This window comes from Sylvia atricapilla, chromosome 8, assembly GCF_009819655.1.
Source record: "Sylvia atricapilla isolate bSylAtr1 chromosome 8, bSylAtr1.pri, whole genome shotgun sequence".
NCBI lineage: Eukaryota > Metazoa > Chordata > Aves > Passeriformes > Sylviidae > Sylvia > Sylvia atricapilla.
The window spans coordinates 31,506,790-31,533,805 of record NC_089147.1 but is presented as its reverse complement, the minus strand read 5'-3'; the positions used below and the strand labels follow the sequence as shown (position 1 = coordinate 31,533,805).

The 27,016-nt window shown below is 52.2% G+C and overlaps 1 protein-coding gene across 1 annotated transcript; it reads left to right on the top strand.

Annotated features, from left to right (window-relative positions):
- On the top strand, window positions 1-25,741 carry PAPSS2 (3'-phosphoadenosine 5'-phosphosulfate synthase 2). Its single transcript, XM_066324297.1, has 12 exons — window positions 1-69; window positions 13,558-13,663; window positions 15,058-15,293; window positions 16,008-16,146; window positions 16,417-16,535; window positions 16,647-16,760; window positions 17,413-17,524; window positions 20,715-20,920; window positions 21,565-21,700; window positions 22,877-23,145; window positions 24,583-24,812; window positions 25,171-25,741. Exons 1-12 carry the CDS (start codon window positions 49-51, stop codon window positions 25,310-25,312), a joined length of 1,830 nt encoding a protein of 609 aa, XP_066180394.1. The 5' UTR covers window positions 1-48; the 3' UTR covers window positions 25,313-25,741.
- Window positions 25,742-27,016: the final 1,275 nt, after the last annotated feature.

The window sequence follows — 27,016 nt, the reverse complement described above, 5'->3', positions numbered from 1 at the left end:
CCCGCAGCCCTTATAGCCCCGGCCCGCCGGGCCCGCCGCCGCGGCACCATGTCGAGCCCCGAGCAGACGGTAGGGACGCGCCGGGGAGCGGGGAGCGGGGGGCGGGCGGTCCCTGCGGGTCCCTCTGCTTCCCCTGCGCCGGGATCCCCGGGCGGCGGCAGCCGGGCCGTGCCGGCACCGCTCGGGACTTGCCCGGCCCATCCATCATCGCTCGGGGCGGCGGGGACGGGCGCGCTGCCCGGGAAGATCCCGCATCCTCCCGCATCCTCCCGCATCCTCCCGCATCCTCCGCTGGCGTTCGGCCGCATCCCGCACCCGTCCCGACTTCGGTCCCCGCGGAGCCCAAGGTCGAGGCAGCGCCTGCCTCGCCCGTGGCTTTTTGGGTGCCCTCTGTCCCCGTCCCAGCCACGGGGCAAGGAGTCGGTGAGCCGGTCACCGCCACGCTCTCAGCATCGCTGCACGGCCAGCGCTTTGGAGCGCACAGTGCAAAGTAACCACAGCCGGGACGCAGTTCGCTTAGAAATTAAAACTGCAAATCATAGCTGCAGCCAGACATCGCGTTCCGCTTGCCAGCTGCCCTCCCTTACTCCTCGGATGTGGGATGGGAGCTCTGGGTCCCTCTGGCTGTGCGTACGTTTTCCAGGTTTTAAATCAGCACCAGAAGAAATCTTGACGTAAGTCTTTCGGGCTGCTTTTTGCTGGTTGATTTGATTCATATTTAAAAAAAAAAAAAAAAAAAAAAGTTTGCCTAAACTTTTCCGATAGATTTGATGCATTTTGGACACAGTGGTAATTTGTCCGGGGAGGAATTCACCCAAAGCCACACGGAACAAAGCGCTCCTGTGTGGCGAGGTGTTCTTGGAAACGCAAAAACCTGTGGTTTGGGGATTATTTCAGGCAGGGGAGGTGCGAGCTGTGAGCTGTGTATGGGAGTTCTGTTTATTGCTGTGACAGGAGAGAGGCATTACTGAACTTCCAGAATAATCCCTCTCCTTTGCCTCCACCCTGGGCTGGAAAAATGACCTTTATAAGCGAGTTTGTGGCTGACCTTTGTGCCGTGGCTGTCAAAACAGATGCTATCAGCTTGACAGCTGTAGGCGGATTTTTGTGTGCTTATCTGCCAGGTATCTGATGGAGTGAGAAAAGGCGTGATTTCACTAATTACAAGAGGTTTGGGGAGTGATGGTGAAACGGTGATGTCCCGCTAATGATCTTCCCGTCCCTTGCCAGGAAGATGTGGTTGCACGGAGTGTAAAGGAAGTTCTCTCTCCGAACTGCAACCTCAGCAGCTTCTTGGGTTTTTTTTTTCGTGCCCACAGACGATTTGTCGTTACACCTCTTGTAGCTGCAACAGCCAAAGGTGTTCCATTTCAAAATGAAGACACAATAATTTGTCCTGTTGAGATCCCTATTGATACAGCAGTAGGATCGTCCTTCTGTTGACCCTTCTTCGTTCTCCCAGTAACACGAATCCTTAGTAACTCCTAAAAATCCTTGTCGCTACTAAAACCTCAGTTTTATCACGGTTTCTTGATGTGGGTGGTGTGTTAATCTGTGTCCAACAGACCGGGTTTTGTGAGGCTGGATGTTACCAGCTTTATTCACTGACTGAGGGGATGTCAGAGCTGGGTTTTGCAGGTGATGTTGATCAGCTGCCAGTTTTGGAAAACCACAGCAGTTCCAGCTGTTGTGAGATGGACCACTGTGTTATTGGACAGTGCTCCTCGTTTTGCAGGATAACTAGAATAAGTTTGAATAACTAGAAGCTCCGGACTTAAGTCCTAAATTCAGCCTGAAGCTCTCTGGAGTTTGAATCTGGTTTGAGGATGCTTTAATTGCACACATGTTTATTAATTGATAATATGGTAAGGTGTAAAGAAGAAAACTTTTTTTTTTTTATTATTATTTTTTCTTCTGCATGTGTGCTATCCTTAAAAATGAACGTGGCACCTGAATTGTGCCTTGTGTGAGGACCAGTCTTGGCGTGCGGGAATTTCTCTTTGGCTGGTTAATACGGAAACACTTCGTGCTCTCCTCATTTCTGCTCATGATTCTGCAAGAGGCGTGATGTCCTCTACGTGCCGGGCAGTGCCCTCCTGTTCCCAGCCTTCACGGACAGAAAGCATTTGTTTCTGGCCAGTTTCAGGACAGACTTTTTGGGCAGAAGAACGTAATGACCACCTCAAAGCCGTAGTGTCCCTGACAGAGGCCTCCTGTGGCCCGGAGCGGGCGCACGGCGGGAGGTGGAGCTGTGCCCTTGTGCATTGTGCGGCCTCTGGCACACGGTGTGCCTCTCTCTCGGGCCTCGGGGGTCCTCTGAGCGCCGTGCAAAGAGCAGCCCCTTCTCCCCACACCTGCGGCACCGCCGGCGGTTCTGCCGCTCGCTGCCCTGCCCGCCCCAGCGGCCTTTTCCCCGAGGGATGGAGGACACAGATGATGCGCTGTGCCCCGGGAGAACTCGCCACGGAGCCCTGCCCGGACAGTGTGACTGCCTGCGTGGCCCCGTGTCCCCACGGCTGTGCGGCTCATGGGATGGAGGCCTTGGGAGTCCTGCCCTCGGGCAGTGAAGTTTCTCTTCGTGTGCTCTTGCCGGTGCTTAGGGAGAATGAGAGCTCAGCCCTGAAACTTTTTCAGGGGGAGTGTTTCAGCTTTGTCACCTGCCTGGTCTCACGGCAGCATCTCTGGTGTGGCATCCCTGGCTTGCAGCAGGATGTGCTTCCACAGAGCTGTGATTTCTCTTGTGTTTGTGCAGGGCTTATGTGCAAATGATGTGGGCTTATTTAAATTTATTTGAAGAGGAGAAACAAACCCACAAGATCAGATGTCAGCCCTGAGGAAAGAGGCTTAGTTTGTTCGCCTAAAAACCACTCTCGTGTTGGGAAAAAACCAGAGCTGCAGGGCAGAGTTCAGATGGACTGAGTGATACCCCAGGCGGAGCAGGAACATATGTACATCTCCATCAATTTAATTGGCAAGCAACATGAACGAAAAAGCTTATTAAAACACCCAAACGGTGCGTTCATCTCCTCTCACACTTCCTCTTCACTGTTGCCTTGAACGTAAAGAGCAAAACAACTTGAAAGATGTTTATTTTCAAAGCAGTTCTGAGTAGCTCATCACAGTGACCCTGCCTAGGGGACAGGGCAGCAAAGCCCTGATTTCAGGGAATTAGCGTGGCCTGCTCTGTGTTGAGTCACTCAAGAAAGTGAGTTTTCTAAAACTCATGTTTTCTCCAGTGAATCACAAGCTGCTTGCTATTACAACACGATTTATTCTGTGGAACACTGTGCCCAACTCAATGCACCGTGACATCCAAAGGTGATTGTTTTCCAGCTGCTCATCGCATGCTTGGGAGTTCTTGGTTTATTTTCTGTTACTTTGCTTGCTTTATATCTCCTTTCTTCAAAGACCATGGAAAGGTGAGGTGATTGACTTCTGTTGCTTTGTTAATTAGAACTTTCTGCCCTGTTCTCCCAATTTCTTCTGAAGCCCTTTGCTATTAGAAAGTTCCGTTTCCAGTCTCTTTCCCCCGCCTTGCTGTTTCATTCACTTGGGCTGCCAGTGTGCCAGACCAGTGTTTAATAACCACACTCTGCTCTGTAAGAGCAGGCAGGTTCATCTTGGGGCATTTCAGGGAAGAAAAGCCAGGAAAAATTGCAGGTTCCTAAACATGAATGGCTTCTCCTTTCCATGCTTGAGCCTTCCAGGGGTTGGGGAATTAAATAACCATCTTGGTGTGGCCTGAGCACCTCTGCTGGTGGCAGTGATTGGAGTGGTGCTGCCATCCAGGGGGGTGGCCAAGGCTGTAACTCCTGCAGCTCTGAGGGGCAGCACTTCAAGTCAGCATGTTCCTTCCCGTCCTGCTGCTAGGCTCCGGCAGAAACACAGACTCCAGCCTCCTCTGGTTTTCAGGCTGCACACATCAAGTCACAGCCAGTCACAAGTCTGTGCCAAAACCCCCTAACACAGGTGTGGGTTTCCATCCGTGCCCCTGCAAGAGCGTTTAGTCAAGCAGCAAATGATGCTGAAGACCCCACACTACCCAGACATGTGCACTGCAGCTGCAGCTTAGATTTAGGCCAAGGAGATTCTGGTTTTCTGGAGGGTTTTCAAGACAAACACTGGCATATTTGCCTTTTTTTTTTTTTTTTTTTTTTTTTAATCTTAACTGGGCTGATGTTGGTCCTGGAGGATGCCTTTAGAAATGAAAAGCCCTTGCCTATCTGAAACCAGGTGTTTCAGATAAACTTACAGCTGTAGGTGCCCCCAAAAGATAAGTGGTGTGCTGGGCTTGTGTGAATGCTTGAACCTGTACTTTGGTCACGCTGCTCATACACTTCCCTTCTCAAAAATCCATTAAGAAAAAGGCTGTGTAATTCAGGTTGCCATCTCTGAATTTACTGTTATCGTGAGCAGGGTGTCACAGCTGAAGGGAGTGAGAAATAGCTCCTTAATGGTTTCACAGCTTAATCATTTCCAAGTGAAAATTTACACGGGGTGTATCATTAACAAAAGGAGGGATGCAAAAAAGCCCTGGGTGTGCGTCATGCCACGGGAAGTTGGGATTTGCCTGTGGGGCTGGTAGTTCCTTGCTAGCACTGCCTCCTGTCCCTCCCAGAGTGGTCTTTGCTCCTTTGCTCACAGCTTGGCTCAGTTACAGCTCCATGTGTCAAAAGCTTTGTCTGCTGAGTGGGTGCCAAAATGTGTTTGGAGAGCAGAGCTGGTTTACACACGCTTGATTTGATTTTCTGTTAGCTGTAGCATTTGGTGGGTTGTTGAGATGAGCTTTTTCTGTGCATTGCTGGAAAACAACCCTCTGCACCTACATTTCCAAGCCTTTCTGACCTGGAGGTCTTCACAGCCTTTCTGGCAGAACAAAATGTTTTCTTCGATATCAAACTGTATTTTAGCTTCCCATTGTGGTGCAAAACGTGTGGTTGGGCGGGAGGTCATTTTTCAGGCCTGCCCAGCCCTTCTGGTGGGAAGATCATTAGGCTGTGTTGCCAGTGAGCGTGGGAAGAGGGGGAAAAAGTCATCTTAGAGGAGGGGTTTTTTTAGAGGGCTGCTGTGGGGGTCTGAGCTGGGCACCTGCCCCTGGGCATGATGAGTCCCCCTAACCATGGCTGGGGCAGCTCATTGCATCTCTGGAAAGCTGATTTGAGACCCTGGGGATGGATGTGAGGGGTGTCTCAGAGGTGCAGCCTGAAGTCCAGGGGAGCTGCTCTTCAAACATACATCATTTTCTTATCTTAAATACTGTGGGAGCTGAAGTCTTCATCTGCTGTCGGTCTTATTTACCACTACCCCTCTGTGGCTGTAAAACTGGGAGTGATTCCACCCTCTGAGAGATGCTGGGAGTTTACATGAACTTTTGATGGAACAATTAACAGTAATCTCCAAGGAAAATGTGGCGCTGTCCTTGAGCAGCATGGAATGACTAAGGGCTGTGCCTCTGCCTGCTTTAGGGAGGGGTGGGGGAAATGCTGAGCAGAGAGTCGTTCAGGAAGAGTCCAACATCCTTGATGCTGACTTAAGCCAGGGTCTAGGTAACCCTGTGTGCACTCACACATGTGAAGCCCGTCTTGCAGCTTGTAGGGCTCAAGATGCACAGGGAGATGGGGTGGGAAAACTTCATCCTCCTGAAATCTTCAGCTTGGACTTGCCTCCTGCGGCTGGTTTTGCAGAGGGGCACATTCAGTGGTACAGCAGTGAAAACAGCCCTGTCTTCATCCAGCAGGAATTCTGAGGGGACTGAAGAGGTGCTGAGTGAGGGGAAGATCTGGCCCTGTCTGTCGTTCCCAGCAGCAGCCCAGAGTGGGAGCCAGGAAAGAGTTTATGTCTGAGACACCAGTGCATTGTCCCCCCTTTGCACTGATTTATGACCTGAGATATCAGAGGCTGTGCCTTTCCTCCTGATAGTCCTTGATGAACTTTCCTTCCATGAATTCATCGTAATGACTTTTTCCAGCCTAGTGAACTTTTGTCTCGCCAGGCAAAGTTCTCCCATTTAACCGTGTCCTGTGTGGTGCGTCGGGCCGAGTTCCCCTGCGCTCCTCCCTGCTGCTGCTTTTGCACTTTGGAAACCCTAAATAAAGGTGCTGAGGTGGAGAGAGGTGTTCTGTGGCCTGCTGGTGATCACTGACCACTGCAGAGTCAGGCACATGGAGTGCAGGACGCCAGGTTCAAGGCTGGGCATCCAACCTGAGGCACCGAGAGGCGCGGTGTGGCCACGGCACTGAGCCCACCAGCCTGGGCTGGAGTCCAGCTTTTCCCTTTCAGGCTGCCACCAGGTCCTGCAGAGAAGCCTCACAGAAGAATGAGCTCTTTTATAGAATCACAGAATCACTGAGGCTGGAAAATCCCTCCCAGACCTTTGAGTCCAGCCCGTGCCCCATGGCCACCTTGTCCCCAGCCCAGAGCACTGAGTGCCACCTCCAGCCCTGCCTTGGACACCTCCAGCCATGGGCACTCCAAAGCTCCCTGGGCAGCCCCTGCCAAGGCCTCAGCACCCTTTCCATGGAGAAATTCCTGCTGCTGGCCAAGCTGAGCCTCCCCTGGCCCAGCCTGAGGCCGTTTGCCCTTGTCCTGTCCCTGTGCCCTGGCAGCAGAGCCCGACCTCCCCTGGCTGTCCCCTCCTGGCAGGGACTTGTGCAGAGCCACAGGGTCCCCCCTGAGCCTCCTTTGCTCCAGGCTCAGCCCCTTTCCCAGCTCCCTCAGCCTCTGCTGGGGCTCCAGCCCCTTCCCCAGCTCCCGGCCTTGCCCTGGGCTCTGAAATAGATGCTTTTTAAAACCTGCTGAAGCTGCTTGGAACACAGATCCTCTGTAGCTCCCACTGCTTATGAAAACACTGGAGCTTCTCTAAAGACAGAGGATTTCTTTCCTGAGAGGGATATGTTGGCCATGGTTGAAGAGGGTATCTTATCCCCATATAATTGAGACCTGTTCTCATGTTTAGGGTGCCTGTCCTGCCACAGCAGGAGGCAGGTTATGTACAGTACCATATTTACCCTAGAGAACCACAACCCACTAGTTAAATTCCTGAATCTCATATTCGGGGGGAAAAATTATTTACATGTGGAAACAATTCCTACCTGGAATTTTTTTTGATACAGAAGTTAATGTGTAGTCAGAATCTGTACCTTTGCCCTCTTTTCCTCTTGTCCCTGCAATCTGAGGGACTGACACTCAGTTTCCCTTTCCCATAACTGGATCTTTTTCTCCAGGAGAAGGTAGAGAAGCAGGGCCGTGTGTTCTGGGTAGTTTTCCTGGCAGGCATCAAACCAAGGCAGTTCTGCTGCAGTGTCAAACCTGTTGTTTGCAAAAAAAGCAGGGGTCCAACTGCTCAGGCAGATTCATCTGGGGCAGATCATTTAGCAGAACTGCCCTGAATATTAAACACTGGGCAACCGTGCAGGGGTTTCTTGTTTAAATTGTTATTCTTGCCGGTGCCTGACAAAATGCTTTGTTTGTTAAATATTTGTTGCCCCTGCAGCTGTCCCTTGAGATTTCAGGAATGAAGATGGAGGGGGGCAGAGGGAGATTGCTTTTGTAACATCTGTCCTGGCCTTATAAGTTTGTCCCAAAAATGTAGGAGCACAGCATGAGTCACTAGCTTTTCTGCATCGAGGAAATGAGAGTAGTGACATCATCTCATTCTGAGATAAGGAAACGCCTGAGCTGGGAGCCTCCAGAGAGGCAGATTTCAGAACCCAACTGCTGATTTGGACTCGCAGTGTAGAAATCAGCATCTGATTTGTGAAGTTACTGGAACATGAGACTGATTTTGTTGATTCTCTTCTCTTTCTGTGTGTGCCGGTGTCGCCTGAGACTTGGTTGTGACAACCCAAGCCGTGCGAATTTCTGTCAAGAGAAAAATACTTGAGCTGCCATCAGCAAATAAGGTCTCGCTAAGAGCTCAGAAATTCTTGTGGCTTAAGAAAACACGGCTTCAGCTTAACAGCAGCTTGAAAATCTTGTGTGTTAGTGGGGTTTGGCACCTCCAGCTGTCTGTCTCCAGGCTGAAAGGCTGCTTGTTTCGGGGCACTGGGATGGCTCTGCTGCTCTCCTTGAGGTTTTCTGTGTTACGTTCCTGGCAGGGCCTCGGGGGCGATGCCAAAAGGAACAGGCAGTGGGTGCCAAGGAGAGGCTGAGCCTGCTGGGCTTTACTCACAGCACGGGGTGGAGAAAGGGATCCCAGTCCAGCATCCTGCCCGGGACAGGGAATGCTGGCAGCCCCTCAGGCCCAGCAGGGCACTGTCACTGCTCAGCTCAGGCTGGAGAGAAAACACAACAGCATTCCCGCTCACCTCAGGGTGCTGGGAGAGGAGATCATCCCATGGGCAGGGAACAGGAGGACACCATGATGGGAAGGAGGAAGGTGGGCAGTACAAAAGATGCTTGCAAGGTCCCACTTTCCCATCTGGGCCTGCATCCTGAGGGGGTTAAACAGGCAAAATTTCCAGGGTAACTCCGCCTTGCTGGGGTTTTCCCTTGGGAAAGAGTGGGGCTGGGGTTTAAAGCATTTCTGCCTGAGTGCAGTAAATGAATACTTGGGGAAAGTCCATAGGTTTTGGGTTACAAGAGCTAAGCTAGGATGTAAGAGATGCCAAGGTTTCTCCAGTGTTTTTCAATATGATGGTAATCAAATCTTTGCTTCAGCAGACAAAACCCCCCTTTTTCCTCTCTTCCTCCTTTTCTTTGAAGTATCAGTTTTGCTCTTCTTCAGCAAATGACTCTTTTAGTGGAGGTTTTTCCCCCGTGGTTGCTCATGGATACAGTGTCAGCCTTTTGCCAGAGCAGCCCTCATAGGAGACAATAATTTTTTAAGGAAAAAAAAATCGATAAATGTAGTTTTAATACGTCAAATGCACAAATATTTTTAATTTTTTTTCAGTAGCTGGCAGGAGTTGGGAGGGTTTTTTTAGTGATAGGGTAGCTCCCTCTTCGAAGGCTTAGGGAAGTGTTTGACTTCAAACTCAGAATCACAGAATCTCCTGGGCTGCAAGGGACCCACAAGGATCATCAAGTCCAATTCCTGACCCTGCACAGGACACCCCAATAATCCCTCCCTGTGCTTGATCCCGCTGCTCGCCTGTGCAAGGGAAGGCTTGCTTGATCATCATTTTAAAAGCCCCTTCTACCATTTGCAAATAGGATCAGCTGAAAACATTTCGAAAGCCTCTATTTTTATTTTGGTCTAATTTTTCCTTCCTGGAGACATGTCCAGGCTGCGGTACCAAAATAGGGCGTGTGTGAAACGCTCGGCTGGAAAAAAACCTGAATCCTATTGCTGGTGCTGTGAGCTTGCCCTATAAATAAAAAGGCAGCTGGGGGAGTCCTGACCCTGCCCTGGCTGTTGGGTCAGGGTTTCCCCGGGGCCCTGAGCGCTGCCAGCTGGATGCAGGTCCTGGTGCTGAGTGAGCCGGACGTGTGAGTAATGTGCCCTTCACCGCACGGTGCTGCACAGCCTCGGCGTGATCCGTGGTTTTGAGAGCCAGTCCCTCTCCAGAGCGGGATGCTGCTGCAGCCTGCCGTGAGCTGAGGCTCCTGGACAGCTTCCAGGTCCGTGCCTGTGCCAGCTGCAGCAGGCAGGGGTGAATTGAGGGCACCATAAGGACATGGGCTTGGAGCTGATGGGCCACCGCGACAGCCAGCATGGCTTTCTGGTGCCCTGTCTCCTTCTGCAGCGTCACAGAGCTCTGCCTGCTCTGGGTGGCTGAGCAAGGGTTGGCCTGAGGGTGTTGTGTGCACTCAGGGGATCTCTGGAATATCCTGCTCAGCTCCCATCTGTCCTTTGTTTCCACCCCTCAGCTGTGGAACGTGGCACTTGCGGTTTGTTTTGTCATGCTCCCACTCGTGATGCAGTCATGGATGTGCTGGCTGAAGAACTGGGGATGTGGAGGCAGGAGGAGGTGCTGCGCTAAGGACCAGAGTTTATACTTGAATTCCTAGTGGGAGATGGCAGAACATCCATGCAATTTGTTGGGACAACCTTAAACCCAAAAGGGCATCAGAAGAGCTGGGGAGGGGTTCTGATGAGGAGCAGCTCAGGGAGCTGGGAAAGGGGCTCAGCCTGGAGCAAAGGAGGCTCAGAAGGGACCTTCTGGCTCTGCACAAGTCCCTGACTGGAGGGGGCAGCTGGAGGGGCTCAGGCTCCGCTCCCAGGGAGCAGGGACAGGATGAGAGAAAACAACTCCAAGTTGTGCCCAGACGAGGCTTAGATTGGATATTAGGAAACTTCTTTCATGGAAAGGGTTGTAGAACATTGGAATGGGCTGCTCAGGGAAGTGACGAAATCACTGTCTCTGGAAAATCAAAAAACCCATATCAAAAAACATGTAGATATGGCCCTCGAGACATGGTTTAGTGGTGAACACAGTGGTGGTGTTGGGTTGATGGTCTTAAAGGTCTTTTCCAGTCTTAACACCTCTAAAAGTCAGTAATTATAAATGCTTCTCGTCTGGTGCATTTTCTATTAAATGTGCAGTGGTTCTGCTCCCAACAAACATCAGTGATGTCTGGGAGAGGCCCCAGAGACCTCATGCTTTTGACTGTCAGATGAGAAGATGCTTCCTGATAAGATCTCCTCGAGCAGTCACACTTATTTTTTGTGGGCAAGCACAGCTACTCCCTTCCAGGGCCAATTAGTTCAGGAGGAGCTGAGGTCACTTTTTTGGATGCTGTGAATTGAGCAATGGTGGCTCTCAGAGCGGAGGACACTGATGGTTGCTGATTTCCAGCACGACTCTCCTGTCTCAGAGGCCACATCTCTTTATTCAGGAGGATCACTCAGGAAAAACCTCCGGCCTCTGGCTGTAGCCTGCTTTCACGCAGCAGGGCAGCATCTTGTCCCACCAGGGTGGTTGATGGAAAGCTTCTTCATTTTGGAAACTAAGCCAAGAGACCCTTTCCAGGCAGCTCAGTCAAGCCTTGTCCTAAAGACAGCCAAGATCTTGGTGTCTCCCTGTTTGCCAACCTCATAGAAGGGTTCAGTAGGAGGGGACCCCAAAAGGTGAGTTAGGATTTGGTTTCTTGGTCCGCTGCGGCCTCAGTCCAAGGTCTGGAGCAATGTGTTTGTTTTTTCTCATTTCCTGCATGAGCTAAGGCAGGGTGGGCTGAGCCATGAGCTCATCCAGACAGGGCCAAACAGCAGATTTGCAAGGAATGGGGACAGCGTGGAAGTGTCATCTTTGACCATCTGTCTGGCAGGGATGCATGGCCCTTCTTTGGAGATGCTGCTGGGACATTTATTGCCTTGTTTGGGGCTGAATTCTAAGTCAAAAGTTCCTCTCCCAAACTCATTTCCTTGCCCCAGACTATTCCAAGACGTGCTTACTAGTGTCCTAAACTGTTCCTGCTTTAGGGCCCAACATCCAGGTGTTGATGTGGTGCTGATGATTGGATTATCTTCTTGAGTTTGTATGATTTGCAGTGACAGGGTTAAAACCCTGAGAATCAAATTGGTAGCCCAGCATCTGATCCACTGCTGCTCTCTGCCTACCAACCATCTTGCAGGTTATGCTCTTCCTAGGCAAAAATCTCTCCAGGATTTGTTCTCTGGTCATTAATGATTAATGATCAGTTTTCCTGGTGCCTTCACTCCCTTCCACCACACTTCAACTCTGCCTCCCTAAACCATTCCTAGCTGGTGGATGATGAGGTGGGAAGTTGGTCTTTCCCACTGAAGACCCCATTCCTAGCTAAGCAAGCTCCCAGCCTGGCCATCCAGTTGCTCAGGGTTGGGAAGAGTTTCCTGGGAAGTTTATGCACAGAGCAGAAAAATCTGAAGGATTTGGTACCATCTGGAGCTCCCAGCAGGTGGGAGAGGTGTGACAGTGTTGCTGAATTGCAAAAATGCCCTCAGTGGTGCTTTCCCAAGCTCCCAAAGGTGCCAGCGTGCAAAGTAAGAGCTCTGAGATGCTCACACAGCACGGATTTATGGCACAGCAACCTGTACTTAGAACAGAACAATCTCCTTACATCAGCCATGTAGGAATGTGCCAGATCCTGCATCTTCCCGAGGCACGAACGTTATCGTGGCTCATCTCCTGCAGGACACAGCCTGAACTCCTGGGGATGGGACAAAATTAATCCATGGTGATGCTGTCTTGCCTTTGAGAGCTCAAAATGTCCAAACTTTTGACAACTCCCTGCAAAAAAAAAAACAAAAACCAAAACCAAAAAACCAAAAAAACCCCAACAAAACCCACTGAAAAAAAAACCCAAAAACACAACAACAAAAAACCCCACCACAAAAAGCAAAAAACAAAAAACAAAAAAAGGAACAAGCCACAGAAATCAAGTTTATTTATCTTTTATTCTGTGAGTCACAGGATGTGTAGCATTCACTCACCTTTTCAGGGGCAGGTCTAGAGACATTCTGGGTTTTTTATAGATGTGCAGACTGGTTTGTGCTGGAAATGACCTTAAAACCCATCCAGTGCCCCTCCCCTGCCCTGGGCAGGGAGACCTTCCACTATTCCAGGCTGTTCCAAGTCCCATCCAGTCTGGCCGTGGACTGTCAGGGGTCCAGGGGCAGCCACAGCTGCTCTGGGCATCACTCCCCAACCTCACAGGGAAGGATTTCTTCTGTATAACTCACCTAAATTTCCCCTCTTTCAGTCTGAACTCATTCCCCTTGTCCTGTCACTCTGATGAACAATCTCTTTCCAGATTCCCCGTAGGGTCCCTCAGATACTGGAAAGTTCTGTGAAGTCTCTGTGCAACCTGCTCTTCTCTCTCTCTCTCTGCATATGTATCCAGGATATATTTATATCCTTGTTCCCTCCATGTTCTTTCTCTCGCATACCTCAGCTGGGAACATCATCCTCCCAATCAACAAGGTCCTGTGGATATTTCATGCAGAACGTTCCTTGTGGAGGTGCTGTTGCTGGAGCTGCAGGCCACAGCCAGGCTGTTTCACCTGCAGCCCTGCAGAGACTCTGGGGTCAGCAGTGTTAGGAAACACCAGAACTGGGAAGCACCAGAATTCAGGCCTCTGGCTCAGCATTGGGCTGGTGCCTTGTTTGCTTGGGAATACACATGGATTGTTTTCTCTGCCTCCCATCCCACTGCGTGCCCAGCTCGGCGCTGCTCCTGCCCCAGCTGCAGTTCTCGAGTTACACAGCCAGTAAATTAGCACCTGAAGTGCTCTTGTTTTGCAAGCCCGATTAAAATAATAGGTGAGTCTGTCTGTGTTTGAAACTGTCGAGAAGGCAGGGAGGGTGTCTCTGCCCAGACTCTGTGTCCTGCCTGCCCGCAGGGGGATCAGTCACCTGGGAGTGCTCCTGCAGCAAAGCCAGTCACCTTCTCCCTCCTCCTGCTGGCGTGAAGGCATCACCACCAGAAACACCCTGGGCAGAGGCATAGCCTCCAAAAAAGGAGTCTGTGCTGCTGAGACAGAAATCCAACTCACACCAAAGCACCAGGGTTCACCGTGGTGGCTCATTGATAAATTTGCATTTCTCTCCCATCTCTTTGTCCCAGCAGAGATTTCCTTTTGCACTGAGGGCAGCAAAAGGTAACAGAAGTGCTTTGTTCTGCTCTGTTTTCTCTCAGGGATCCACCAACGTGGTTTACCAAGCCCATCATGTCAGCAGGAGTAAGAGAGGGCAGGTTGTCGGCACCAGGGGAGGATTCCGAGGCTGCACCGTTTGGCTCACAGGTATTTGTGTCTGGGTGTGAAAGCGTGGCCTCGCCTGTGAAACTCCATGGGTATGGCTGGCAGGTGGGGATTTGGGATCTGCAGGAAACGTCAGCGTTCCCTGCGAGCCGGGAATTGCAAAACATCCCCACGTGGGAAACGCAGACACGCTGCTGGCGCAGCAAGATGTTCTCCCTGGCAGCTGCTGCCCATAACTAATGTTTTTATGGATTTCCCAGCTGCTATCACGTTCCTTTGAACATGTCAGAGGCCCTCGGGGTAGCACTTGTTGTTCCCAAGAGTGTGGCTGAGGAAGCCTTGGCTCAAATCCAGTCAGTGTTCGACGGTGGAACGTACCCAGGGTTGTCCAAAACACGGATGTTTTCATTCAGGAGCGGTGGGAAGTTTATTGGGACATGTAGGTGTGCTGTGTTTGAGGCAGCACGAGGCAGCCACCTCGTCTGGAGAATAAACACTCCTGGCCGTAGACTCACGCTGGGAGCAGTCCCTTGCATTTGTTCTGTCGCCCTTGTCTTCTGCCTTGAAGTGTAAACTCATTGTCTGGGGATTAAGGGGTGCCAGAAATGACAGTTGCATTTCTCATTTCTAATATTTAGACAAGTCTGTCTTTTGCCAGTTGTCCAGCTGTTCCTTTGCCTGTTAAATCTTGGCTTTTTCTTTGGCTGCTGGAGGATGTTGTAGGACGTGTTTTGAAGGATTTGTAAAGACATTCAGATCTGCCTTCCTGTCACCTTAGGTGGTAGATGCTGGATTAAAGCACATTTCTGTTCTGTTCTCCTCCTCAATTTTGAAGTGCACAATCTGCTTTTATACAGTTTCTGAAGCAAAAAGCACTACCCAAGGCAATTTCCTTCCTTTTTTGAGTATTACTCAAAAATCCTGTGTCTGAAAAGTTTGAGCTCACCTGGCTGATGATTATTCTTTGAAATACACACCTAGAGAAGGAGGTGAGCCTTTGCTGCTGGAGCCTGTCCCACTCCACACGGTTGCAGCAAGAGCCTCTCCTTGGGTTCAGAATGGCAGAGCAGCTGGTTCTTGACAGTGGGAGCAGGAGGAGGAAGAGGAAGGTGCAGAGAGACCTGGAGGAAGCAGCATCCTTTCAAACCTCCCCTCCTTCCTGGAACCCATGTGTCCCAGCACAGCCCAGCGAGGCATTGCTGGGTTAGACCCCTCCAGAGGCTGGGCTGTAGATGCTTTCCTCACAGCATCAATGCCACCCCTTCAATAATCAGGGTGGAAAAGGGCTCTGTGAAGGATGAATCCAACTTCCTTTAGGAAGGAATGAGGTAAGGGAACTTCAGCCAGAAGGGGCTTGGCCGACGGTGTCACAGTTGCACTCTGGTTTTTGCTCTCTTGACCTCAAACCTGACCCCTCACTTTGCTGCCTCCCCCAGGCCTTTCTGGAGCTGGCAAGACAACCATTGGCTTTGCTCTGGAGGAGTACCTGGTGGCTCATGGCATCCCGTGCTACTCCCTGGATGGGGACAACGTGCGGCACGGCTTGAACAAGAACCTGGGCTTCTCGGCGCAGGACCGCGAGGAGAACATCCGGCGCATCGCCGAGGTGGCGCGGCTCTTCGCCGACGCCGGGCTCGTCTGCATCACCAGCTTCATCTCCCCCTTCACCAAGGTGAGTTCTGGAAGGTCCCAGAGAGGCTGCTCTCTTCACAGCTTCACCTCAGGTGGTGGAGGGTGGTTTATGGAGAGGGTTTCCTAAATCCACCGTCGGATGCTTCGTTCTCACCGCTGACACACAACTGCACGCGCTCATTGTTTGGAGGGCAGTGACCTCGCTGGATAAATTCGCTGTTGCAAACTGATGGAAAGCTAAGAGGAGCTGAAGATCTCCCTGCTGTTAACTCCTCAGAGGCAGAAAAGAGTCACAGAAGCAGCAGCCTGTCCTAGAGTTGTCACTGCTCTTTTGGAAGAAGATTTGACTGGGATTTTCACTTCCATAGCTGCTGTTATCAGGCCGATGCAAGCAGTTCGGTTTTTTGTAGAATCAAGGAATCAGTGAGGTTGGAAGAGATCTCTGAGATCATCATGTCTGACAGTTTCAACACAGGGCAGATAATTATTCACAGTCTGAAGTGCTGCTGTCCAGCCTAATGAAAAGATCTTGAGGTTTTGCATGGAAAAAAATGAAAACGGATTGAAGTTCTGAAGTTTTACAAATTTTTTTTGAAGTATCTTTGAAAAGAAGGAGAGAAGTGAGATTAAAAAACCCTTATTAGAACTAGTGTGCATTTAATAAATCTATAAGACAGATTAAAATTTACTCGTGTCAAAATCTAAGGAGCTTTTTTTGCTGCAATTCAGATTTTTCCCATCTTTCATCTAACAGGACCGTCAAAACGCACGGAAAATTCATGAGGCAGCTGGACTTCCTTTCTTTGAAATATTTGTAGATGCTCCTCTAAATATTTGTGAAAGCAGAGATGTGAAGGGCCTGTACAAAAAGGCAAGAGCTGGAGAGATCAAAGGTATGGAGGAGTGAGATCTTATTTTCCGTTTTGCTTTCCAAAGCTTTGGATGCCTTATCCTGGCAGTGCCACACATAGGGGTGGGTGTCTAAAGGCTCCTTGCAGTGCACAAGAAGTTCCTGTTCCCCTCGTCTTACTGTCACTTGTTGTACCCAGCATGGCTGAATGCCCCCTGGTTGTTTGCTAGTGTTCTTGGCTCTAAGGGACTGATTATTCTATCAAATAAATTTATTTAAAATAAATTTAATTCTGCGGCTTCATTGTCCATAGGATTCACGGGGATTGACTCAGAGTATGAGAAGCCCGAAGCTCCTGAGCTGGTGCTGAAAACAAACGTTGCCTCAGTGTCTGAGTGCATCCAGCAGGTCGTGGAGCTCCTCCAAGCACAGGTGGGTCACTTGCACGTCACCATCACCGGCAGCTTTGCGGCCCTGCTCTGGGACATTGCCTTTTTGGTAAGAACCAGCGTGTTACAAGTGCTGCCTGTCTCTGTCTTTCAGAACATCGTGCCCCAAGGCTCAGTCAAGGATGTTCTGGAGCTGTTTGTGCCTGAGGATAAACTCAGCAGTGTCCGGGCTGAGGCAGAGAAGCTGCCAGCATTGGAGATCACTAAGGTATTGATCACACACAGCTTCTGGCACTCTTTAGCTGCTCCAAGGGGTGGAAGCTTCCAGGAGGATGTTGCCACAGGGGCCTGTGTTCCTCTGACGGCCCTGACCTTTTGTGGCTGTGGTTTATGACGAGCTGAGGTGGGGTCCTGATCCTCAGCCATTTTCTGCCGTGCCTCCACCCTGTGATGCAGGGTGTCAGTCTCTGCTGTGTTCATACAGCCCCACAAGTTCAAACTGCCAGAGGGCAGGGTTAGATGGGATATTGGGAGGCCCTGGCACAGGGTGCCCAGAGCAGCTGTGGCTGCCACTGGATCCCTGGCAGTGCCCAAGGCCAAGGTTGGACAGGGCTTGGAGCAGCCTGGGATAGTGGAAAGTGTCCCTGCCCATGGCAGGAGTGGGATGAGATGGCCTTTAAGGTCCCTTCCCACCCAAACCATTCTGGGATTCTAAGTTGTGCTGTGAAAAGTGTGTGAGTCTGGCTTAAAATCCCTGAGCTGCATCCCCCATGTCTTTCTCCTCCTTACCAATGTCCTGTATTTGAAGCAAAACAAACTGGAAACGCTGTTTCAGCAGAAGGAAAGGAAAAGCGGCCTCTGAGCGTGACATGGTGACAGGAATGTGACAGGAGTGTGACCCCTTTGGGTTTGTTTTGCAGCTGGATCTGCAGTGGGTGCAGGTGCTGAGCGAAGGCTGGGCCACTCCTCTGAGAGGATTCATGCGGGAGGCAGAGTACCTGCAAGTGCTGCACTTTGGCACCCTGCTCAACGGTATGGATCCCCTGTGTCCTCCTGTCCTGCCTTGTGGCACACCCCAGGGCGCCTGAAGGTGGCCAAGGTCACCCTGCTGTGGCCACAGCCCTGGCTCACAGCTCTGACATCCCACACGGTGCTGCTCAAACCTCCTGGGGGCTGTCGTGTGCCTCTTGGCTGTACCAGGGTAAACAGAGATGCAGACCCAAAGCCAGGGAAGCAGGGAGGCTGCCAGGCTGAGCTGGAGGTGGGAGGAGAAGGCAGCTGCTTCTTGGAAACAGAAGCAGAGCCTGGTTTTGCCCCCCCCCCCCCCCCATTTCCCTGCTCCTCCAACAAGGTAGCTTGAAGTAAATCTGATTCATCTATGTGTTAGCAGCCTGTTAGAGGTGCTTCATCCCTGGAGGAGGCAAAGAGGGCTCAGGTGATGACCATCCACAGCTGAGACCAGGGCACAGCTGTTTCCACCCTGTTTCTCAGCTGTGGATGCTGTTGCTGCGACTTCACCTGCACGTGGGGTGCTTACATTGGGGTTTGTAGACCTGGCAGTGATCTCTGCCTTCAGAGATGTGGGTAAGCAAGGCCTTCGGAGCCTTGCATGCCCTCTAGGCAATCCTATGGGCCCACAGGGCTATGACCTGCTGCTGTTGCTCAGATTTGGGCACCATGCAGCCGAGGCAAAACCCAGGAGTGCTCGCTTTGGACTGAGTGTCTGCGTGGGGGCTCTGCTCCCAGACACACCATAGCCTTTCACCTCCTGCCCAGTGTGCAAACAGCATTCAGAGGCACATGTCCCTGTTATCAGAGCCTCCTCCGTGGTCTTTGAGCTGCCTGTTGTGCCTGGGGAGGTCGCAGAGTGCCCTGGGATGGCCACGTTGTTCCAGAGCCCCGCACTTTGTGCCGGAGGCTCCTCCCAGGGCGTGTCCGGTTTTGGGGTGCCCCCCCCCCCCCCCAAACCTGCCAACATCCCTGAGCACATCTCCTCTGAGCTCTGTGGGCACATGTTCAGGGTTTGTAGAGCTCTGTGGGGAGCAGGGACAAAGGCCAGGGGAGCAGCTTTGCAGGGGGATGAGCTCTCCAGAGCGAGGTCTGCGTTAGCAGAGGGCGGCGGCATCAGTCCCTGGTGCACCTTGTCTCCACGGGGGTCTCCAAGCCCAGCATCAGTGTGGTCAGGCCCTCAGAGTGACATCTGAGTGGGAAAGAGAACACCATGTGCTCCTGGACAAGCTTTGGGAAGTGGTGGAGGGTTCCATCTCATGGTGCTGAGGCATGGCACTGCCAAGGAGGGGCTTGAGCCGGCTCTTCTTCCCAGAGCCATCAGCACACACTTGTGCCCTGGGCTGGCTGATGGTTTGGGCAGCTCCCGTGATTTTTGGGGGGCACTTGTTCAAGCCAGGAGAACCCTCCTGGATGCCCCAGCATCACCCAGTGGGTGATGTGCTTTGTGTAGAGCCCTCAGGAAGGGGAGTGGATCTGCAGCAGTGCACCAGCGACCTGTGACAGTCAGGAGGGATGACAGTGACAGTGGAGGTGTTGGACCACATTCAGCGTGAGGCTGTGGTAGCACCATGAAGGACCATGGCCACACCAGCAGGAGCTTTTAAATGTTTTGAGTCTTGAAAGAGTTTCTGTAACGTGCCCCTGAGCGTTAATTATCTTCATTATCTTTGTGTTCTCCCAGGAAAGAGGCGCTTGGTAGCTGGTATGTATGGAACTGTCCTCAGGCTTTGCACAAATGACCTCAATTGAGATTCTTTTTGGATATAATTTTTTGAGATCTACCCAAAAAAAAAAAAACAAAAAAAACAAAAAAATTGAAATTATTACAGCCATGGCCCTTTTATGATCCAGGCAGTTCAGACGTGGCCTGACACACCCCGTGTCCCAGGGACCAGTCTGCACAAAGATCCTAATTGCGTAATTTTGTAATTACCTGCACTGGAGTGATCTTTTGTTACCTCTCCATCCTGCATTTGGAAATGGAGCCCGAAGATCTTCGCTTTCAGCAGCATTTGTTGGTTTCATAACACAGCTTTTTCTTCCTGTGCTGGCTTCATTGACTGATCATTATTAATATGATTTAAATGTATGAAGTCGATATTGATTGGATCCCATGTGAATATAATTATAATTATTCATGGAAATTGCTGCCTGGCAGACGAATGATACCCAGTCGTGAATTTAAAGTGAATGCAAATATTTTAACAAAAATTAAAGTACAAATCTATATCATAGTCAAAATCCTCAAATTAAGACTCTCAAGGGTCCAATCTGATTTCAGTCAGATCAGAACAAATTGAATCAGTGATTTGTTTGTGACTGAAAACCCGCTGAAGAGACCAATTCTCCTGTATTAACGTTGGAATATCCAAGGAGAAATGGGAGGACCTCAGTGGAACACTGGGAAATCAGAAGAGTTGGGTTAAAACCAACATGATTTCAAGCTATTTAGGGAACAACACTGAAGTTAGAAATTATGTATGCCCTTACAGACTCACACAGAAACCAGATTAAACATGGATAGGGCAGAGATGTAAAGCAGGAGTAGCGGTATAGAGATAGCCAGGAAAAAAACCAAAAAAGAAATAAAACCCAAATGAAAATGGAGTGTGGTAGAAGAGGCAGCCCAGGAGGTGTGCAGGGAAATGAGGTTCTCCAGGGAACACCAGACTGGAGCCATCTCCACAGAGGTGGTTCCCCTGGAGGAGAAGGCATTTTCCAAGCACACCAAAATTTTTCCATTATCTGGGGTTGCATTTTGCAAGCACATTTGAATTTTTCACTTTCACAAGCAGCTAACCAGGGAAGAAGAGAACCAGGGAAAGGGAGCATGCAGGAGCTAATGAGATGTTCCAGGTGTCTTGGAGACATCTCTGGCCCTTAGATAAGGAGAACCAGGGAAAGGGAGCATACAGGAACTAATTGAGATGCTCCAAGTGTCTTGGAGACATCTCTGGCCCTTGGATAGGGAGCTTTTATATGCCGCTAATATCCCTATTCACTAGCAGCGCAGAGAAAACTGCTGCAATGACTGACTTTCAACGAAAACCTCTGTTTACTGCCCTCTCGGGGCTGGTTAAAATCCTTCTCCGGTGCGAAACCCGTCCCCGTCGAGGGCCGTGAACCGGAGCATCCCCGCGGTGCCGCCGCTGTCCCCGCAGGACGAGCGGCGGCCGGAGGGCGCTGAACTCCTCCCGGTGTGTCTCTGCAGACGGTGTGGTGAACCTGAGCATCCCGATCGTGCTGCCGCTGTCGGCGGAGGACAAGCAGCGGCTGCAGGGCAGCGAGGCGCTGGCGCTCAGCTTCCAGGGCCGCCGGGTCGCGGTGCTGCGCAGCCCCGAGTTCTTCGCGCACAGGAAGGAGGAGCGCTGCGCCCGCGTCTGGGGCACCACCTGCCCCCGGCACCCGCACATCCAGGTGGGTCCTGCTCCTCCCTGGCGGTGAAACGTGGCCAAGGGCTGCAGAAGTGAACTTTGCCAAGGTTTTGAGGTCCTGTCTCTGCTTCCAGCCCATCCCCAGCAGGCAGGACTGGATTTTTTTGGCTCTTCCCTAGGGGCGGCTAACAGGGTTGTTATGGTTTTACTGCTCCTCTCTTCTCACTTAGTCTATGGCAGCACAAGGAGCGTCATCTCTCGGAAAGGGAGAGTTCCACGCTGTGACTTGAGCTTTCTGCTTCCAAAGGCTGCAGCTGTGGTAGCTCTTTCCCCTCCCTTAAAATGCCTCGTTTAATTCATTAGTAGCAGGCGTGTGCCTCGCAACGGGCTCATTCCTCCTGCGTGTTGCCGGGAGGAAAGAGCAAAAGGTCTTGTGCCCTCCTGCAGGCTGCTGGCTGCCAGAGGAGCCCAGCACCCAGCTGGGTGGGCACTGGGTGGCTGCAGCTCCACTCGGTGAGGTTTTGCTGCCCATAACACTCAGTTCACCTGGTCACTGCAACGAAGTTTTCCACCTGAGAGAAGGGAAGGTCATCCTGCAGTGGGGTTGAGCCTCACACTTTTCAAAGGAGACTGGGAGAGGGAGAGGAAGGAGCACCCCTTTGCACTGACGGTGTGTGTGATTCCCAGATGGTGATGGAGAGTGGAGACTGGCTGGTTGGTGGAGACCTGCAGGTCCTGGAGAAGATCAAATGGAATGATGGGCTGGACCAGTACCGCCTGACCCCGCTGGCTCTCAAGCAGAAGTTCAGGGAAATGAATGCTGGTTAGTGCCCTGGGTTACACCAGGGACAGGGCTCTTCCTGCCCCACCAGGCCTTGCTGTGATCTCTGAGTTGCTGTCAAGCTCACAGCACTTCCAGGTGGCTTCTGGATGCTCCCAAAATGGGGCTGTCTGGGGGGTGGGCAGTAAAGGGGACTCAAGGCACGGCACAAAGTGGCACAGGGTCTCCTTGGTTAGGGCAGTGTCCTCAGTGGGCTGCTCTGAGGGCTGGGAAGTGCTGAACATCCTTCTCACATCCTCCTTGGCAGGTCACATCCTCCCTGCACTGGCATTCTTGGCCTTCACACCTGGGGCACAGCTCAGGTGTCTCCTCCCAGCTCTCTGTGCCACAGAATCCCAGAAGGGTTTGGGTTGGAAGGACCTTAAAGCTCATCCCATTCCACCCTCTGCCATGGGCAGGGACACCTGCTACATTCCCAGGTTGCTCCAAGCCCCATCCAGTGTGGTCCCAGTGGGCTGGCAAGGGTCAGACACCCACCCTCATTTTGGGGAAAGAGCATTGGCCCTCCTGAAGTTGCCACCGAGCTTGGGGAGGTGACAGATCACTTTAGACATCAGTGAAGGTGTCCAGTGCTGTGCACAAACATTGCAGGAGAGCTGATAGGGCTGAAATCAGCCTCAGAGGAAAGGAGTGCAGTGAAAATAACCTTGGCAGGGCAATGTGTGAAACACTCAGCTGAGATCTTCAGGGCTTTGCTCCTGTGGAGATGGCACACACAGGTCTGTCATGGCTGTGACAGGGCACACACAGGTCTGTCACAGCTGGGACAGGGCACATACAGGTCTGTCATGGCTGTGACAGGGCATACACAGGTCTGAGAGGACACAAAGAGGTCTGTCATGGCTGTGACAGGGCACACAGAGGTCTGTCACAGCTGGGACAGGGCACACACCGGTCTGTCATGGCTGGGACAAGGCACACACAGAGGTCTGTCACAGCTCTGATGGGGCACACACAGGTCTGTCACTCCTGAGACAGGGCACACAGAGGTCTGAGAGGACACACACAGGTCTGTCACTGTTGGGACAGGGCACACAGGTCTGAGAGGACACACACAGGTCTCACAGCCGGGACAGGGCTCACACAGGTCTCTCAGAGCTGTGTGGAAGCTCAGAGTGAGGGAATGAGCCCCGTGACCCCCCGCCCTTTCCCTTGCAGACGCCGTCTTTGCGTTCCAGCTGCGCAACCCCGTGCACAACGGGCACGCGCTGCTGATGCAGGACACGAGGCGCCAGCTCCTGGAGAGGGGCTACAAGAACCCCGTGCTGCTGCTGCACCCCCTGGGGGGCTGGACCAAGGACGACGACGTCCCCCTGGAGTGGCGCATGAGGCAGCACGCCGCCGTGCTGGAGGAGCACGTCCTGGACCCTGAGTCCACCATCGTGGCCATCTTCCCCTCTCCCATGCTCTACGCCGGCCCCACGGAGGTAAGTCAGCCCTGGCTGCTCAGCAGGGTGAGGCAGGAAGGTGTCCAGGGCTCCCAGCCTGCCTGTGCAGCTCTGGAAAAGCCTGGGAAGGGGCTGGAGCCGTGTCCTCACTCTTGGCTCCCTGCGGGGTTTGCCTGCACTGCAGCATCTCCCCACAGAGCTCGGCTCCATCAGCTCCCATCCTGTCCTGGGCCGTGGAGGGCTGGGGAGAAGGGCCAGAAACAGGCTTCACCTTTTTCTGGCAGGCAGGGACATTCATTTGTTTGTCCCCAGGGGCACACACAGGTGTGTCGTGGCTGAGACAGGACACACTGTTTCCCTTCTGTCCCTAAAACACTGGGATGAAAGGGGAAGATGCTGAACCTCCCCTTCCCTGTGCTGGGGGGGCACCACTTGGGCACATTGAAAATTCTAACTGCAACCTCTGTTTGCCACCAGATGGGACCCAGCCCTGTGGGTTTATTATCTTATTCTCTGTTTAGAGCTGGGATTAAATGCTCAAGAGATGCAGTTTGTGTTCAGACTCAGATGTTTATTAATTCTTACCTATGTTACAGTCTGACAAGTTGTGAGTTCTGGCTAGCAGAGTGAAAAATGGCTCTGTTCTTCTTAATTGGACAGTTTGTGCTTAAAATACCAATTCCAAGGTATTTTAAGCACAAACTGTCCAATTAAGAAATGACACCTAGATTATTTTTACTTTTGACCCAATAACCAACCACCCGTGGCCCGCAATGTGGACTTTTCTACCCAATTCCAAAACACCACCTGAAACGAATCCCCTGCAGCCCCCCGGTTTCTTGGGAGGCTTTGGGGGAATATTTCAAAGATAGGGCAAAAGATCCAAAAGAGGCTCTTACCCCCAGGGTTGATCCAAGATGTTTATTCCAGGAGGGGGAATGAGGGCAGGAAGCCCAGAGGGCAAGGGAGGTCCAGAAGGAGGGCAAGAGGGCTGGAGCCTTGGAGGGCCAGAGGGCAAGAGGAAGAAAGAGGAAGAACAGACCCTTATCAAGGTTTCTGTCCAGGGGGGATGGCTGGACCTCAGCCAACTGGGTCAAGAAAGGAAGGAAGGGTCAAACTACGTGGTTACAGGCTTCAGGGGTCTTGGGGAAAGACCATTCACCAGAGAGATACAACAACCACCCAGACCCATGAAGAAGAAGGACTAACCTGTGCCCTAAATCCTCCATCTTGCTTTATATCTATTACTATATTCTAAAAGCTTAAACCCTAAGTTTTCCCCCCTGTGATATCACACACTTCTATTCAAACTCCACAATCCCAGTGCTGTCACTCAGTTTCAGAAGCCTCTTCCACAGCCTCAGGTGCAACACAGTGTTCTCTTGAGGGTCAGAAAGTCTAAAATCCTCAGGGTTCCACCGCCACCCAGCTCCCACGGGATCCCCCAGGCCTCAGTCCCTGTGTCCCTCCCTGCAGGTGCAGTGGCACTGCCGGGCCCGGATGGTGGCGGGGGCCAACTTCTACATCGTGGGGCGGGACCCGGCGGGAATGCCGCACCCCGACACCAAGCAGGACCTGTACGAGCCCACGCACGGCGGGAAGGTGCTGGGCATGGCCCCCGGCCTCACCTCCGTGGAGATCATCCCCTTCCGCGTGGCTGCCTACAACAAGCTCAAGAGAGCCATGGATTTCTACGACCCCAAAAGGTAACACAGCGCCGGTGCCGTTGTGGTTTCTGCAGGACGTGGGGGTTGTGGGCTTGCAGCTTTGCGGGGGACGGGGGAAAGATGTGTTCCTCCCAAGGAGAGGCATGGTGGGAGGACCTGGGGAAGCTGCTGTGTTTCCCTCCAAGAGCTGTTCCCAGGTGCCACGTGAAACTGGAGATGGCACCGGGGAGGAAAAGCAGCACAGGATAGGGGCTGAGAGGCAGTAGAAACGCAGCCTCCCACAGCTGGGAAGTGTGTTATGTGTGTTGTGGATGCTCCAGCTCCTCTTGGGATGAGGAACCCTGGGGGGGGTGACTGGGCCAGCTGTGCTGATGTCACCTGTCTCTGTTTCGCCCAGGCACGACGATTTTGACTTCATCTCAGGAACACGCATGAGGAAGCTGGCTCGGGAAGGGGAAAACCCCCCGGATGGCTTCATGGCCCCCAAAGCCTGGAAAGTCCTCACCACCTACTACCAGTCACTGGAAAAAAAGAATTAACTCCTCCTCCTCCTTCCTAGAAATACCTGTATTAAGAGTGAGCGATGATCGATTGATTCCCTGTGACACAGATCACTTGGCATGACCCTGGGATTTTCCATTCTGGGTCAGATTGTTTTTTTCCAATCAGAAATACTTTGAGCCTGATCCTTCTCCTCCTAAAGCTGCTGGGAGTGTCCTCATGGAGCTGGAAGGGAAGGGGAGCAGGCCCTTCATTCCTGGCTGGCACCAGGATGTGCCAGCGGGATCGTTGTGATGCTGCCAGGGCCACACAGCAGCTCCCAGTGCAGAGGAGGGACCTCAGACCAGGATAAATCCTGCCTGGAGCAGAAATCACCAAGTGCCTTGCCACGTTGTGCCTTAGACAGTTTTTGCCAATTAACAGCAGAATCTTTTTAATGCCCTTTTTTAAAAACGGACTTTTTAACATCAGCTGTGTCCACCACCAGTTCCTTGTGGCCGAGCCAATTCCTCACTGCCTCCTTGCTTCCTTCCTTCCTCCTGCTTGACCTCTTTGGTCAAACAAATCCTGGGCTGAGCACTCCCCAAGTTCAGCTGTCTGTGAGATTGTGCCGTGGTGATCACTCCCAGCCCAGAGGAGGTACCATAAAGCCCTGAGATCCCTGAGAGAGCTCTGGACAGCAAGGAAAAGTCAGGGACACTGTCACTGTGTTTTCAGCTGTCCTCCCCCATGGCAGGACGGGATCTCCCTCCCCTCTGCCCACACTCCTCCCATCCCAGGGGCAAATCCAAGGCAAAACACAGCGCGAGGTGGGTCTGGAGAAGCAGCTGAGAGGAGGCTGAAGCTCCTGCCCTCGCCCACACCTGTATGGGTGCAGGTGACCCGATTTATCCATGTCCGTGGGATGGGGCTGCTGGGGCCAGCCAGAGGATGGCAGGACAGCCCTTGGGCCCCCCCAGCCCTGTGGGGCGCCGGTGCTGCTCCCAGCTCTGGCTGCGGAAAGTTACCCCGGACTTTATCTCTTTCCCCACCCTCATCCCGACATGGACTTTGTCTGTGCCAGAGGCTTTTCCGCTGACTCGCAGCTCCTGCAGTGGCCTCCGGGGGGACGGAGCAGTGACACAACGGCGGAGCTTCCCTGGGCACTCCCGGGAGGGACAGGGCTGGTCCTCCCCAGCTGCGAGGTGTTGGCAAAGGAGAACAGCCAAGCACTTGGTAATGACAGCAGCGGCCTTCACTCCATGGATTTTGCACCTGGCCTTCCTTAGCAGCTGCCCCAGGCCCCGTGGGGATGTGTTCCCAGTGGAGAGCAATCAGTGTTCCTCTCTCCTTGTGCTCCAGTTTTAATTCCAGATGGATCCACGCTCAGCAAACCCAACTCACTCCTGTTTATGGCGTGGAGTACTGTGAGCTACAGGCTCTGCTGTGGCCAGGGCACAGTGTCCAAGCCTTCATCTGGGACTGGAAAATATCCTGGCAAAAGGGCTTTTGGGGTCGGTTTTTAAGTTTTTTGGGGTTTTTTTTAATAAGTATTTGGAGCAAAGCTGTGTTTTGCCCCAATGCAAAGGCTGCCGCCTCGGTGGGAGCTGACAGTGCAGCAGCCTCATCCAGCCAGGCCCTGGGGCAGGAAGCAATATTCCCATTTAGGAATTTTTAAGGAGTGAAACAGCACTGTTGCTGCTCATCATAAAATAATCCAGTGTTGAAACCTGCCCCTCCCAGTAAGTCCAGGTGGTCACAGC

Coding starts and splice junctions, on each gene's coding strand:
- PAPSS2 (XM_066324297.1), top strand. CDS start 49: ATGTCGAGCCCCGAGCAGACG. Junction 13,664..15,057: donor CTGCACCGTTTGGCTCACAG/GTATTTGTGTCT, acceptor TGCCTCCCCCAG/GCCTTTCTGGAGCTGGCAAG. Junction 20,921..21,564: donor CCCGGCACCCGCACATCCAG/GTGGGTCCTGCT, acceptor TGTGATTCCCAG/ATGGTGATGGAGAGTGGAGA.